Here is a 16,883-nt window from a genome sequence, read left to right as displayed (position 1 = left end):
CTCTGCCCTGGTAGGGTCAGCATCGGGCCAGCGCTGAATGATTTTGCATCCTCAGCATCACGCCTCTCCAGAGGTCTCGTGGTCCAAACTGCCTGAGAAAAGCCCTCCCCTTGGTCTTGCCCTCTCCACTTCCTCTGGAGCTGCTTCTGCACCCAGCCTGGTGCACCCACTCAGAAGCCAGGGGTAGGCATGGCCTGGGAGAAGACCTGCTGATCAAAAGGAGTCACAGCTGCACATGGCACCCAGGGACTCCTCACCTGTTAAATTCAGTGTGTCTCCTGGCCTGAGTCACTTCTTCTGAGGTACAGCTGTGCCACCTGCAGCAAATAGTGGGTTTTCCCAAACAGGAGCAGGAAACTGAGCTCTGCAGTCACACACTCACCCGACAGCATTCTCCTCGGGTGCATGTTTGAATAGGTCCCTATTAGGCATCCCAGAGGAGACAAGATGGCAAGGAGCTGTAGCTGCAGGTGGAGCCAAGCTCCTGCTGCTATTTCTCTGCCAGAGCAGTGAGAAAACAACCCAACAGGACTGGCTTGGGGCTTTGCTGCTGGTGGGAAGGGGAACACTACCAGATTGATGGATAATGTCAAATGACGTTATGGCAAGCCCTGGTTAGGCTGCAGTCATTTGACATGATGTGGCTTTAATCGTGTGCATACTGCAGATTAGGAACTCGAGTGTGCAAACTAAACTGCGCCAATAGTAGTTTGTTCTTCCCCCCAAATAACAACATTTCTTTCATACTATTTATTTGTTATTTTGGCAAGAATCAAGGAGGTGTTTGGATTGTTGAAAGAAAGGTCTATTACTATATTAGGTTGCAAAAGCACCCAGTACAGCCTACAGCTACCCCTACCCCTCTACTCTGTGCTCATGAGACCCCACCTGGAATACTGTGTCCAGCTTTGGAGTCCTCAACACAGGAAGGACATGGACCTGTTGGAACGGGGCCAGCAGAGGGACACGAAAATGATCAGAGGGATGGAGCACCTCCCCTATGAAGACGGGCTGAGAGAGCTGGGGTTGTTCAGCCTGGAGAAGAGAAGGCTCTGGGGAGACCTCATAGCAGCCTTCCAATATCTGAAGGGAGCCTCCAGGAGAGCCGGAGAGGGACTCTTTGTCAGGAAGTGTAGTGACAGGACAAGGGGTAATGGTTTTAAATTGGAAGAGGGGAGATTTAGATGAGGTATTAGGAAGAAATTCTCTACTGTGAGGGTGGTGAGGCACTGGAACAGGTTGCCCAGGGAAGTTGTGGGTGCCCCAGCCCTGGAGGTGTTCAAGGTCAGGCGGGATGGGGCTTTGAGTAACCTGCTCTAGTGGAGGTGTCCCTGCCCATGGCAGGGGGGTTGGAACTCGATGATCTTTAAGGTCCCTTCCAACTCTAACCATTCTATCATTCTATGATTCTACAGCTGGTGAAAGGCGGTGTTGGATTGGGATTGTCTTCCTATGGTTTTGGTCTCAACGAAAGTTGTAAGGCGCAGTTCTCATGAGACAGGAGCCTTATATTTTTGTGTCAAATTAAATTATCGGTGGCGATTAGCAAAGGCGGCCAAGAGAAACGGTGCTGAGTTGGGTGCAGAGCTTTCAATGACACTGGGCGTCGCGTGTGGGCAGAGAACGGGCTTGTTCGGCAGCTAGTGCACACCAGCACTGCGCCCCGTGCACAGACAGTTCTTCTGTCCTAGACAACTGTGTGGCTCCTTGGCCGATTTGACTGTCAAATATGAAAACAAGAAGCCTGAAATCTCAAAGTATGTTTCCTTCTCCTTTTCACTTGCTCTTTTGGCTTAACCCAAGTCAAATTTTGGCCCAGGCTGCTCTTACCTCGCTCCTGGCACATGGATGGAGGCAGCCGGTGATGGCTGCATGGGACTCGCTGCCACGGACAAAGGGCTGCAGGTTTTTTTTTGGGGGGGCCGTATCTGCGAGCCCACCGAGGAAGCCACAGGAGAACAGCGTGGCCCAGGCCGAGGGTGGCTTTACCGGATGCTCTGCGACTCGGGCCCAGCACTTTGGGGTTTGGTGCGTTTGCCTGAGAACAGAAAAATTAATATTCGTCATTAAAAAATAAGTAGATTAGCGCTGTTTTACACACACACACAAACACACACACACACCCCGAAAGCTCCCCCCGTGCGCTCTGGCCGCCGCTCCGGCCTCCAGGCGGGCTGAGGCGACGGCCGGTCCCCCCACGTCGGGCCTACGGGCCAGGGGCGGAGGGGAGAGGCCTCCGGCCTCACAGCCGCTATCCCCTCCCTTCCCTCCGCCTCCCGGCCGCCGCCGCCGCCGCCTCGGCCTCTCAGCGGAGCCCCGCCCGCCGCACCGCGCCAGGCGGGGCCTGCCGGTGATCCGGGCGCAGCCGCCGGCCGGCGCAGGCGGAAGACCCGTCGGCGGGGGCGGCGGGAGCCAGCGGCGCTGCCCCCCCCGCGCTGCAGGAGGCGGCGGGGGGGAGGTGGAGGAGAAGGAGGAGGAGGAGGAGGCCGGTGGCACCGCTGCCGCCACCTCCATCGCCATGGGAGCGGAGCAGAGCGCGGAGGCCGGCAGCCGCCTGGGCGAGCCCAGCGCCTCAGGTCGGTGCCCGCCGCGTTGCGGGGCGGGCCAGGGCCCCGGCAGCGGGTTCCCCGTCCCCTCTGTGGAGGGAGGCGAGGAGGTTCGTGCGGCGGCGCCGCGCCCCGCTGCAGGGGCCTGGCGCGGCGGTAGCGGAGGAGGCGAAGGGCGGAGGCGGGGGGGAAGGAGAAGGGAACGGTTTTTTCTTGCCAGGCAGCAGCTGCCGGCCCTTCCTCGGGGAGGGCGGCGGGGCCGCTTGGGGTTGGCGAGGGGGGCACCAGGTGGGTGCAGCCCGGAGCCCCGGGGAGGGCCCGTCTGCCGCCTCCCGGGAGGGAGGGATGAGGGTGCGGGGCCTGTGGGGGAGAGCAAGGAGGGGGTGCGTGTCAGTGGTGCAGGTGTTGCAGAATCAGCCGCTGCCTGATTTTTGGCAAGGCTTTGCTGAACGTGATGCATTCTCAGGGAGAGGGTGAGAAGGGCGCGTAGGTGCCCTTCAGTGGTCTTGGTCATACGTGTATACTGCGTGAAATGTGCCTGTGCCGTGTTAAACACGGTAACGCTCGCTTAGGGTTGAGTTCTGGTGGAATCTTCTTATTAATTCGATCGTTTCCTTTCCCCCTGTACTCTTCCAGCATCTCCGTCACCAGCCAAGCAACGAGCAAAAATGGATGACATTGTGGTGGTAGCCCCAGGAACACAGTCCTCCCGGAATGTCAGCAATGATCCAGATGTCATAAAACTGCAGGAAATTCCAACTTTCCAGCCCCTTTTGAAAGGTAGCAATTGTTCTTCCTTGGTTTTTAAAGGCTTTTTTTTTTTTTTTTTTTACTTAATAAGCATGTGCTTTGTGTACCCTGAGGTTCCTAATGAAGTTCCTATTTCTGTCCATATTTTTCACTACTCCTCTTATTTTAAACCTTCCTTTCTTTTGTTCTGTCATAATTATTACCCAGCCTTCTAAACAGTGGGTGAACTGGTTTAGAGGTGTGCTAGTAATGTTCTTTGCGGGGGAACCATCTACTGTGGAGGCAGTCTAGCTCCAAGCATTCCAGCTTGCCCTGTACCACTGGTTGATGAGAGATGCCGTGTTGCATTCTAATGTATGATGGACCACAGTCTCCAGTTTTACTCTAGGCTCTTAAAAACATCTGTGCGTTACTCTCTCAGAGCCATAGCTACCTGTGTTATGGATTCAATTGCTTGAAATCAAGATTTCTTGTCGTGGTTTCCAACATAGAAGAGATTTTGTTCTTGGTTTTGGCGTGGACTGAGGCTTGCTTGGGTCTTTAAGCCCTATGTTGACAACATCCCTTTATACCAGAGGACCTCTTAAATTTCTGCTTTCTCTCTCTCTCTCTTTCTTTCTTTGTTTCTTTTCCTCCCATTTTTTTTTTTTCTTTCTTCCCCTGCACCCATTCTTTGTTCCTCCTGTTCTGTTCAAGGGGAAGCGAAGATTTAAATCAGAGTTGTCAAGCCTACAGTTCACCAAAACCAGTTTGTGCGTTTGGTGTGGCCTGGCTTCTAGCTACCTCTTTTTCTGGAGACTCTGCAGCGCCCTTAGTATCTGAAAGTCCCTTAGGAAGGAAGTTGTCTGGGAGCAGCCTGCACGAATTGATTTGGTAAAAGCAGCCTGCTCTCCCTGGAACGGTGTGGCTCAGCAGACTTGTGTGAACGTGCTGTGTAGTGGACACCCAGTAAGCCAATGGTTTTTTTGAAAATTTGGGGCCTGCTGTGCACACGGACATTGGCTGCAGCACTTGCTCGCTCGTGCCTTGTAGGCCTGCTGTGACAGAGAGGAAGGAGCTGGGCTGTTTAGCCCTCCCTGCTGCTGGAAGAAATGATGTGGTCTTGTACAGCTGAAGGTGTAGGCACTACCGGTCTGATTGTCACTGATTCATGCGTGGCTGCTGGGAAGATGATGGTAGCTGCTTTGCCCTAGAGGCAATGTAATATCACATATCACTTTTTGGAGAGGAACTCTTTACTTCTTTTTGGTGTGTATGTGTGTGTGTCTACTGCATGAGGACCCTGAACATGGCTAGTAATTGTGGACACTATGATAGCCCAACAGGCCAAATATTTGGCATTTTGTTGAGTACTGCTGGATAGGGGTCTAGATGTGTGCAGTAGTGGCTACTGTTTCCAGCAGAAGGGACAGAAAGATGGGGAGGCCACTAAATAGGAGAAAAGCAAATATGAGTATTTTTGGGGCTGGTACTGCTGTCCCTCTTGACGAAGAAAAGAGAGTGTGTGTGTTAGTTATACCTATTTCATTATTTTTTTTCTTGAACTATATAGAGGGTTATGTAGTAATCTGTATTTGATTTGTTCCTGACACTTTCACTACCGTTTTAGAACGGACTGTAAGTTTGCTGGTGTTGGTGCAGCGTTCATGCCAGCAGCAGGCTGGGTCATTGCCTGTAGGCAGAACATGCTTTGCCTGAGTCCTGCCTTGTACAAAAGGCAGAACCAGGATCTCGCCAGTAACGGTTTGGAATGTAAATGTAAATCCACAAAAGAAATAAGGAATTTTTAATCTGAGAGACCAAATTTAGAAGATGCATTAACATCTGGCACCGAGGTTGTTGTGTATGTATAAGAGCGCGATGACGAAGAGTTTCAGTTCCACCCAGCCTCAAACTGTGGTGAGCAAACCTGGGTTGCATAAGAGCTGTGGAAGTTCTGGGAAGCGGGACTAGCGATCGGTTCCAGAGGTTGTGTTCCTGTATGGGAGGTTGAGGAGCAAGTGAGAAATAAGAGAGATCAGCAGTCGTGTGGCTGAGATAGAAAGGTTGGAAGGCACTGCCTTAGATAGTCCAGGTCCTTTAACTCCTAAACATGCATGTATTAAGTTGTTTGATGGGAAGTCATCTTGGTTACTGAGTTGCTTTTGCTGGTTTTACTTCGGACCTGAAGCTGTGCATGTATGATAGAAACCTTTTCCATTTCTATCACTTGTCCTGCTAAGAGTTTCCCTCCGAGTCTCTTGAGATGCGGTGACATCTGGTGACTGCTCAAGGGTATTGCAGTCTTAGTCATGTTCAGTTCTGTGAACGGCTTGTTCAGCCTCAGATACTTGTTATTGCTTAAACAACAGGACTGTGATACTTGTGTTCACTACAGAAAGCAGTGTGGTCTGTTGAGTGAGTTGAGTCTTGAGAGACCTCAGATCTGCCACAGGCAAGCTTGAGAAGTTGTTCTGTTCTGGACTGGTCTCTCCTCTGTATTCTTCACGTGGAAGATAATGTTCCTGGAATGGATGAAGAAGGATACTAAAGATCTTTTAGGAGTTAATTCTAAATACTTGTGTCTTATGATATACCAGCTTGGAGAACTGAAGACATGAACTCATAGCCCTTGTGAGCTTCGTTATTCTTTTAATTTTCTCCTTAGCTTGGGGTTTTGTTTTGCTTTTAAGTCTCAGAAGAAGCCTAATAGATAAATTGTTGGATGGGGGTAGCGCATGGTCATGAAGAGACTGCATGTTCTTGAGAGACAAAGGACTTATAAGCTGAAGCACTAGTCTCTCCTAGCCATGTTGAGTTGAGCCATGATCAATGAAGCTGGAGGTCTTTAGCATTGTATACCCTTACATGGAAGAAGATGCCAGTGTTGTGTCCATTACATCATTCATATTAGGTTTTCCTTGACTTCTACAGCAAAAATTGTACTTCAAAAATCTGTTAATTTTACAGCTATGGCTGTATAGGGTCCTTCTGAGTAACGTTTGCCTTCTTCGAAGTACTGTTGTTGTTACCGAGCATGTATAGTAAGCAGTGTTTGAGAAGCCAGTGGTGAAGCATTTGCTGATTTTGGTGTTTGAACCTGTTGGACATAGCCACTTGGTGGGGTACTGTCTTGAAGTGATTGTGTAGCACCTGCTATGGTGAGTCAAGGACAGGAATGTCTTTGGGACTATCTTCTCTGGAGAAATATTCATGTAAACAGAAAGGGGAGAGTGTCCCGCATATGGTGGGTTTAGGAAAGCATTCCAGGGGACGCCTGTTGTATTGCCGTTTGTAAATGTTCAAATCCCAATCCCACCCAAACTGAGAGGAGAGAAAAACTACTCTTAGGGAGTACACCTGGGAGTGAAGTGCCTGACTGCTGTGTATTTGGACTGTTTGCATTATTATTTTTTTCCTGAGTGTCAAAAAACTTCTATTAGAAATGCTAGCAGGGAATTTAACTTCTTGATGAAACAAGCCTTTTTTCTTCATTTATTTTTTTTTCTTTTCTGTTAAGTGGGGAGGACAGTTTATAATCTAGACTCCTGGGGAGTCTAGAACAGAGGAAGTCTCCGATCTTCTCCCTAGTCTTAAGCATTCCCTGTAGAGACTTCTTTGTAAGCAATACAGAACAAAACGTGATGTGCCGTTGCTTTCCTTTATGTGGCTTCCTGAGGGTATTTGCATGAAAATGAAGTGTCTGTCTGTTCAGTGTCCCTGGTTCTTGCAGTCTGTTTATAGCATGAAGACATCACCAGCTGTGTATAAAATCGGTCATCTTCTCTGAGTAATTCAAAATGGTGATACTTCTGTAGCTTATGAACAAAGCAGCCCATCTTATGAAGGCGTTTGGGGAAAAAAACCTAAAAATGCAATTTTCTGTGCGGTCATGAACTGTGGAAGGTTGATATGGTACCACAGTGTGGGATTTCTCTCAGAAAGGCTCGTGCTGGGTCTGTAAATTACCACCTCTGACCAGGGATTTGGCTTTTATGACCAGGGGATCCTCTTTGAGGATTGAGGACTGCTGGGAGGAGAGGGGCTCCTCTTGACAAAGTGCAGTTAGAGCACCTTTACCAACAGGTAGGCCAACCTGAAAAGGAGAGCGTTAAATTAGGAATGGTTAATGACCAAAGTTAAGCGAGGAAGGAGTGGGCAGGGTTGAAAAGTGAAGGGTGAATATTCTGTTGTGTCTGGTTTTTTTTCTATGCACTTTTTCTTAGTAATTAGAGATGGGTGGAGTAAGGAATTAAACATTGTTACAAAGCTTCCCCAAAACTTTTGAAAAGAGCGTTTATGTTTTAAGTTTGTGTTGTGAAAACAGAATGCTCATTGCATTCTTCCAGAAGGCATCAGCATCTCTCTCAAGCATCAAGAAACATTGAGGTCTGTCTTTCTGGTAGCAGTGAAGTGTTACGGTAAACAAAAAAGACGGATGCATATAAAGGACTTACTGGTGCGTGTTAGTAATAGAGGAGAAACTGTTTGAGAACTAGTCATCCAGCTACAAATATAATTCCTATTCTTCGCCAAGGTCAGCAAGACCTAAGGCAAACAAAATGTTGGGCGCTTGATAGTAGGAACAAAAGCTTTGAGTGATGTATCTGTTAATTTAACAATCTAATTTAAATGGGTTGAAGCCGACACTCTTAGTTGTCCTTGACTGATTAGTTCTGAGAAAGGGAGCAGGATGTGGGTGAGGTTGGAGTGTGTGTTTCTGGGCTTCTGTTCTGGGCAGCTGTCTTGTAAGTGGCATGCTCTAGATTTTGTAAGACAAGTAAATCTTGTGGGTCTTTTTGAAGGAAGTCAGTGTAATTTGTGACTATGTCTTCTTGCAGGAAAAATGATTTAACTTTCATTGCCAGTGGGTTAAACGAAAAGCAAAAAGTTCCACAGTTTGTATAAGAAGAAAAGTCTTGTTACTTCTTAGTTCCTCAGCAGAAACTGTGTGACAAATAGATTCTAGGCTGTATCAGTGGTTTCTGACAGTATTTAATGTCAGGTTGGTAATTTGTGTTGGAAACTCAAGATACGAAAGGGTACACTAAAGAAACGGGCTTATCTGTATGATGTTCACAAAAAGATTTCCAAGCAGCAACCCTTCGCCCAGGCATGTATCTAAAATAGAAATTTGAAAGAAGTGAAGTCTAGAATGGAATCATAGAGCCATAGAACGGTTTGGGTTGGAAGTGACCTTTAAAGATCCAACCCCCTGCCATGGGAAGGGACATCTTCCACTAGATCAGGTTGCTTTGTGAGCTTTTGAGATGTCCTGACTGGCTGACAAAAGCTGCCAGAAGGGCAGTGACTGCCTGCTTTGGCTGGCCTGGCTCCATCAGTTTTTAATTTTGAAGTGTGTCTCTTGTCATTTCCAAATCTGGTGATCAGTCCTGTTAATGTCACTGGGCTACTTGTGTCTATTGACAGGCTTGTGGACTCCAACCTGGTTTTTGGAAAAGCAACGTCTTAATGAATGGTCTTCATGCTTTATTGAGATGTTTCTGGAGCACAGAATCATAGAATGGGTAGAGTTGGAAGGGACCTTAAAGATCATCGAGTTCCAACCCCCCTGCCATGGGCAGGGACACCTCCACTAGAGCAGGTTGCTCAAAGCTCCATCCAGCCTGGCCTTGAACACTTCCAGGGATCTGAAAACCAAGGTGTTTTAGTAGCCCATGGCTTGTATAGAAAATGGCAACTTTCAAGTTGAGTTCTGTTTGGTTTGGTGCTAAATTAAAATGTGAGTAGCATGCAGATGTGGGAAGAGAAATTATTTTTGTTTTGGAGACCAGTTCTTCACACTGTGTAAGGCTGACTTTCAGTTTCTTCTTGTGTTTGATGCTTGTTGCACAGTAGTTCATTGAATGCCCAGGCTGGCAGCTTGCCCCTGTTGAAAGGGGGGCCTGTTGCTTTTGGCCATGTGGGGATCACAGAATCTTCTTGGTTGGAAGGGACCTTTGAGATCATTGAGTCCAACCACAAAAAAAAAAACCAACCAAAAAAACCCCCCACAAACCAACAAAAGACCAAACACCAAAAAACAAAACAAAACCAAAAATCACACAAAACACCCACAACCACACACCGCACCCACCCACAAACAGACACAAACCAACCATCTCGGGCGCTAGAGCATGCCCTGAAGGGCCATGTCTACACGTTTCTTAAATACCTCCAGGGATGGCGACTCCACCACCTCCCTGGGCAGGCCATTCCAGTGCCTGACCACTCTCTCAGTAAAGTAATTCTTCCTAATATCTAATCTAAACCTCCCCTGCCCCAACTTCAGGCCATTTCCTCTGGTCCTGTCATTATTCCCTTGGGAGAAGAGGCCAACACCCACCTCTCTACACCCTCCTTTCAGGGAGTTGTAGAGGGCAATGAGGTCTCCCCTCAGCCTCCTTTTCTCCAAACTAAACATGCCCAGTTCCCTCAGCCTCTCCTCATATGACTTGTTCTCTAGACCCCTCACCAGCTTGGTGGCTCTCCTCTGGACACGCTCCAGCAGCTCAATGTCCTTCCTGTAGTGAGGGGCCCAGAACTGAACACAGCACTCGAGGTGAGGCCTCACCAGCGCCGAGTACAGAGGCACCATCACTGCCCCGCTCCTGCTGGCCACGCTGTTCCTGATACAGGCCAGGATGCCGTTGGCCTTCTTGGCCACCTGGGCACACTGCTGGCTCATGTTAAGCCGTCTGTCCACCAATACCCCCAGGTCCTTTTCTGCTGGGCAGCTTTCCAGCCACTCTTCCCCCAGCCTGTAGTGCTGCCTGGGGTTGTTGTGACCGAAATGCAGGACCCGGCACTTGGCCTTATTAAACTTCATCCCATTGGCCTTGGCCCATTGATCCAACCTGTCCAGGTCCCTCTGTAGAGCCTTCTGACCCTCAAGCAGATCAACACTCCCACCTAGTTTGGTGTCATCTGCAAACTTACTGAGGGTGCACTCAATCCCATCATCTAGATCATCAGTGTCCCCTGTGTCGCTCTGGCTCTGGTATTGGTTGGGCTCTTTGGTAGAAGACGTAGAAGATGCATCTTTTACAGGTTAGTTCCATGCTGGGCTGGTGAGCGGAGCCGGCTTACGGGAGAGGTCAGTGAGTTGATGTCTGGTGAAGGAGGAGCCAAGGGCATTAGATCCCCTTTTCAGTAGCAACCTAGTAAATTGGCTCAAGGCTGGTGACTTCATTACATCTTGATACTGTGTTGGTAATGACATTGAAAGAATTAGCTGGGGTGTTGCCTGTTCTCTCTGTGTCTAGTGATGGTGTCCTACAGAGGACCCTATGACGTAGGTTGTGAAGTAGCTGCCGCTGGTGAGATGTGATTAAACTGCTGCTGGGATGTGCCTGGGTTTTCTGTCCAAAACAGTGGTTCCTGAACACATCTCTTTACCTTGAGTCTGCATTTAGCTGGAAACTAGTTCTGCGTGTGGGGCTGTCCATCTTAGCTGCGTGCTGCAGTTGTGCTTCATTTCTTCTTGCTCTAATGTTTTGGGTTTTTCCATGGTGATGGACTATTTTCTGCTGCTGCTGATTACACTGCATTAGGGGCAACGTCTTTTTCAAAATTTAGGAAGACAGATTCACGCCCAGATGGTAACTTAGGTGCCTTCTGAAATGAAAATTGGAACAGATTCTGTGTGCTGGGCAGATGCCTTCTGGATGCTCCTCAGCTCCAAATGCCTTTTTGATGCCTTTGGTTTGAAAGCCTGTGCTGAGGTCTGTCAGGGGTGCTACCCAGGTAGCAGTGCAGGCAGGACTGTGACCTTCCTCTAGGGGGGTCTTGGACATTACAGTTAACCTGTAACTAAAACAACACCTGCAGTAACCTGAAATAAACTTTTGGTAACCAGTCCCTTGTAAATACTGGTAATTCTTTTGTGCTGCTGTTTTCCTCACTCTTTCCTCATCATTTGGAGGAAGCGGTTGCCAATATGGCGGTAGCATTCCTTGGAAGCCTAAGTGGCACTAAGCATAAGTGGTATATACTGTGCGTTCATTGAATACGGGCTTGGGGTTGTTTAGAGATAATTCAGCAGACCCTCTTGTGTGATCTTGGGTCATACATATTGCCATCCTATGTAGCACGTCTTCTGTCAGAGGAGCTCCTGGTCCCCCCAGCGCTGAGAGAAATAAAGTTAGTGAGGATTGCTGAGGCTCTTAGTTCAGGCATAGGTGAGAGGTGGCTTCTCTGCAGACCTACGGCAAGTTACTTGTGGTGAACTCCATTCCGTTGTCTGTCAAACACACGTGGTGTGCATCTTTCAGCTTGTAGCCATATGAAGGGTATTCTGTGCAGCTCATTAGCATCCCCTAGCCCAATATGACTGTATTCTTGTCCTAAAAACACTATTGCTGGTTTTGTAAGAATAGCAAGGCATGGGAAGAAGTTGCTCAATAAGGCTGTGGCATTTCTGTCCTTAGTGTTTTTAAATACATGATAAGCAAAGATCTATCAGGCGTGAATTAGAAGTAAATGAATAGAATATGGCTAACTCAGTGAGATCTTTCCTTACTATGCTGCCCGTTATCCATATTTCCATTGCTTCATTATTTATCAGGAAAGGTGTTTCACAAAGGGAAAACCAAGGCCTTTACTCTGAAGAGTCTAGCATATAGTTTACCTGACAGTAGTGTAAAAAGGAAACCAAAGTTACATGGCAGAAAGAGTCTTGAAAGATAGGTCCAGCATAAAGAGTGTCCTTTTTGTCTCAATATGGTTTAAAGTGAAAACTTGGCAATGGTGTTTTCATTATGGTTGATGCACGTCTTCAGCGGAGATGCGTAGGGAGATGCTGAGACATCTGCAATGAGAGAAAACAGGGGTGATACCTGTGCTGCCATGCTGATCATGGTGCTGAGCGGATCTCCTGTTGTCCTCCAATCACAGGAAACATAAGCTTGCATTGAGCATCTTGAAAAGATTGTTTATACTTTTGTAACTTTTTTTATGAGGTCGCTTTTCATAGACTCACGGAATTCTCAGAGTTGGAAGGGACCTCTAGAGATCATCTAGGCCATCTCCCCTGCTGAAACAGGATTGCCCAGAGCACATCACTCAGGACTGCATCCAGGCGGGTCTTGAAGATCTCCAGAGAAGGGGACTCCAGGACCTCCCTGGGCAGCCTGTTCCAGGGCTCTGTCACCCTCACCCTAAAGAAGTTTTTCCTCATATTTAAATGGAGCTTCCTGTGTTCCAGCTTGTGCCCGTTGCCCCTCGTCCTCTCACTGGCAACCACTGAAGAGAGTCCAGCTCCATCATCCTTCAACCCACCCTGTAGGTACTTGTAAATATAGATAAGGTCTCCCCTCAGCCTTCTCTTCTCCAGGCTAAAGAGCCCCAGCTCTTTGAGCCTTTCCTCACAAGGGAGATGCTTCAATCCCTTAATCATCTTAGTTGCCCTATGCTGGACTCTCTCCAGTAGTTCCCTGTCTCTCTTGAACTGGGGAGCCCAGAACTGGATGCAGTATTCCAGTTGTGGCCTCACCAGTGCAGAGTAGAGGGGGAGAATGACCTCCCTCGACCTCCTGGCCACACTCTTCCCTACGCAGCCCAGGATCCCATTGGCCCTCTTGGCAACAAGGGCACATTGCTGGCACATGGAAAGTTTGCTATCCACCAGGACTCCCAGATCCTTCTCCTCAGTAGTGCTTTCCAGAAGATCCACCCCTAACCTATATTGGTGCCTGGGGTTCTTCCTCCCCAGGTGCAGGACCCTACACTTGCCCTTGTTGAACCTCATTAGGTTCTTCTCTGCCCAGCTCTCCAGCCTGTTCAGGTCTCGCTGGATGGCGGCGCAGCCCTCTGGAGTGTCGGCCAGCCCTCCCAGTTTGGTACCATCAGCAAACTTGCTGAGGATACACTCTGTCCCCTCGTCCAGGTCATTGATGGATATGTTGAACAGGACTGGGCCGAGTATTGACCCGTGGGGGACACCGCTGGTTACAGGCCTCCAACTTGACCCTGCTCCATTAATTACAACCCTCTGAGTTCTGTCACACAGCCAGCTCTCAGTCCACCTCACTGCCCCCTCATCTAGCCCACACTTCATTAATTTTCTAATGAGGATGTTATGGGAGACAGTATCAAAAGCCTTGCTGAAGTCAAAGTAGATGACATGTGCTGCTCTCCCCTCATCCAGCCATCCAGTTATAGCGTCATAGAAGGCTATCAGACTGGTCAAGCATGATTTACCCTTGGTAAATCTGTGTTGACCACTTCCAACAACTTCTTGATCATCAATGTGTTTGGAGATGACATCCAGAACGAGCCTTTCCATTATTTTTCCAGGGACAGAGGTGAGACTAATTGGCCTGTAGTTCCCTAGTTTTCAGGCAGGGAAACTACTTGTCTGCAAAATGTCAATGTATTTATCTTTCTGGCATAGCTTGTAGAGGAAGCATGGATGTTTAGAGTTTATTGCCTTTAAAGAACAGATTTTGTTACATCGTACTCCTCAGTATGTTCTGTGACTGACTTATATCCTCTCTTATTTCCCTTACCTCACCGTATGCTACTTCTTCCATTTATTGTCTAGGGAATTTAGCTAATTGCATACATTAGTGAAATTTGTTCCTGTAATTCTCTACACGTTGTGATATTTCAATCCTTTTTAATTCTGCCTCTGTGCCTTACAAGGAGGATCTCCTTATTGCAACACTTAACAGTACTGCTGAGGGTATAACAGGATTTGCAACAGCTGAGTTTTTTGGATGGACCCCCATGCTTAGTGCCCTCAATGAGGTCTGGGAAAATGAGCGTGTTGGGCAGAAAGAAATACCAGGAATGATAATGTGAGTGCACATGTACCTGGTGGTTTTCTGGTTTTGTTGTTTGTTTTTTTTTTTTCCTTTTGGTTGGTTGTGTAGTTGTTTTTAGGCTTGTGGACCAGTATTCTGTATTAGAGACCTATCTCTTCATTTCGGTTTCATGACTCAAAACTAGTTCCTGAAAACAGAACCTAGGAAATGACTTCGTTTTGAGGAAAGGAGCTTTCCTTCCAAAAGATAGTTGGAGGAGAGGAGGATGATAGTGATGCCCTATTTCCATGTATTCCTCAGTGGTTTTTTGACTGTTTGGAGACCTGGACTAACTCAATTTTATGTGTGAGAGAATTTGTGGGTAGATTTTATGCAAACAATACGCTCAACACCAGTTGGGAGAGTATTAGGGACTGTATACTCAGACCTTCTACCCCCTGTCCCTTTGCAAACTTTTCCATACCGCATGTGTATTGGCAGATAAATAGCACGAGTGTGAGCATATCTGCCTAGGCTATTAGACGGGCCTCCTCTTTCCTGGGTGAGTACCCTTGAGCTCCAATTTCTGCTGAGCCTATTAGCTCTAACTCCTGTCTGGACCTCCTCAGGCATGTGTGGCTCCTTCCCACCACCTTGCTGCATGTGAATAAGCTTTGGTGGTCATTGCAAGTCACCTGCGGATTCTCCTTCCTTGACCGTCACAGAGCTTCTGTGACAGAGCTGTACAGCTGCCCTGTGTGGCTCTTGGGGTGCAGCTACCCTTTGGATACGTTAGAAGATGTGTTGAGGAAAAATACCATGTGGTAAGGAGTTAACCGTGTCCTGGCTTATAGATTTAGCACGCACTTTGACACTGGAGTGTCGCTGGTGACTCTTTCTACCATGAGGATAAGAATGTGATGTGAAAGCGCTTACAGAACTTTTTTTTTTTTTTGAGTCGTTGAAGGACTTCATCTGGATCTAAATCTGGATAGATGTTTTTTCTCCCTCTCTCCTTCACATTTGTGTACTCTTATTCAGCATTATTGTCTTGCTGATAAAACTTGGTTGAGTCTGTGACTGAAGGGCCAGTGAAATTTCTCTTCCTGCCTTCCCCATTTGGTGTGTCTGTGGATGTCTCTCCTTGATGTATATCCCTCTGTTGAACCTGATGTTTTATATCAATGAAATTTGCATGCAAATAAACTTTCCTGTTAGAAATGCATACAGGATATATGTATATATACACATGTGAGTATGTGTATATGTATTTATAGAGATAGATATTTGGAGTGATTACTCTCCAAGATTGCTATTATAGGAATATTAAAACAGCGTTATTCAGTGGACCAAAGCCTGTAAACTAAATTTCCTCTCTGTAGGCTGGATGGGGTGGGAGAAAGAAAGAGGGACCTAGTGAAAGCTCCCTCCTGGTGCCATTAATTTGGTTCTCTCCTCTTTAGTTGGCCGCTGTGATATCTACTGCTCCTTTCGCTTTTGCTGCATTCTTCTGCTGCATTTTGCTGCATTGGGGGATATGGTATAGGGGAGAACTTTGTAGAGTAGGGTAGATGATTGGACTTGATGATCCCAAGGGTCTCTTCCAACCTAGATGATTCTATGATTCCAGCCATTAGTATCGTGAAGTATTTGTGTTTACTAGATAGGAACTGCTATGTTACATATTGGACGCTTAGATGTAGAGAAGCAAGAAGTTTGTGTCTGGGATGCGTCGGTCATGCTGTGACGGGAGCATCTGATGATCAGGAAAGGGATGGGACCTTGGAGAGGTGACTGAGCTCCTGAGGGCAACTCTGTCATGCGGACAGAAAATTTTAATGTCTTTAGTAAGTATGGCAATGAGCATTATAGACGTGTTCAGATAGAGATGCACAGGAAAAGGCTGTGGATTCTGGAACAAAATACCTGACTGTTCTTAATGAGAAATGTCTGCTTTCTCAGAGGAAAGAAATGGTAATTACATATTTGAAACAGCACTTTAATGAGGAATCTCTCTGCTTATAAATATAACAGATTTCCATTACCATCATGAGTGGTCACTTCAATTATGAAGAAGTCTTACTTCCCTATCTACTGGTGTTGAAAATCTAAAATAAATCATAAGAAAATGAGGTGGGTGTGCCAAAGGTCACTTTGCTGTTCTCTCCAGAACAAGTCTGCCACTAGGAATCAGCGAAACTCTCAATACAAAGCGGGAAGGAAGAGAGTCTAAAATGCTTCTGAGCTATTCACTGTATCCCTAAAACTCCCACCTCTGTCCTCAAAAAAAAAAAAAAAAAAAAATCCAACAAAACAAATCCACAAAAGAACCAACTTGAAAGTATTTTGGCCCAGAGTCCCTATTCTAGAGCCCTATTGCGTGACATACTTTATTCCAGGTGCTTTCCCAGCAAAGATCAGTGAGCTGTATACTGCCCAGTGGGCAGGTGGCTGACTGACAGAAAGCATCAGCCAAGTGCACTGCGCTGTTTAAACCTCGTTCGTCCCCAGTACTGACCTGTAGTTGTGTGTGGTGGCAGGACATCTCATTTAAATTTATTTTTTTTTCTTCTTCCATCCTGAAAGGCTGAAGATGTACCAACAGGCTCGTTTGCCAACAGTTTTTTTTTTGTTTTTCTAAATTGTACCTACCAATATATGCCTTAACTTTGAATACTGTTCATTTTAAAATATATTTTTATATGTGTGTGTATGTGTGCATACATTATGCATAGATGCTATATATAGTGTTTATATATTATACCTACAAATGATGTGTATACAGGATGTCTTTTCTGTACATAAAAAGTTTACATGTATAGTTTATTTCTTGTGATGCAGCGTGCCCCCCTGTTAATGTTCC

The 16,883-nt window shown here is 47.0% G+C and overlaps 1 protein-coding gene across 1 annotated transcript in view; it reads left to right on the top strand.

The window, feature by feature from the left end:
* The first annotated feature begins 2,518 nt into the window (after positions 1 to 2,518).
* The window catches only part of BORCS5 (BLOC-1 related complex subunit 5), an 81,219-nt gene continuing 66,854 nt past the window's right edge, over positions 2,519 to 16,883 (top strand). The window contains exons 1-2 of the mRNA XM_074155464.1: positions 2,519 to 2,576; positions 3,183 to 3,326. Coding sequence (XP_074011565.1) covers positions 2,519 to 2,576; positions 3,183 to 3,326 — 202 coding nt within the window. The remainder of the gene's footprint in view (positions 2,577 to 3,182; positions 3,327 to 16,883) is intronic.

The sequence above is a fragment of the Numenius arquata genome, chromosome 1 (genome assembly GCF_964106895.1).
Source record: "Numenius arquata chromosome 1, bNumArq3.hap1.1, whole genome shotgun sequence".
NCBI lineage: Eukaryota > Metazoa > Chordata > Aves > Charadriiformes > Scolopacidae > Numenius > Numenius arquata.
Note: the sequence above shows the minus strand (reverse complement) of the source record. Positions and strands in the feature narration are given on the sequence as shown.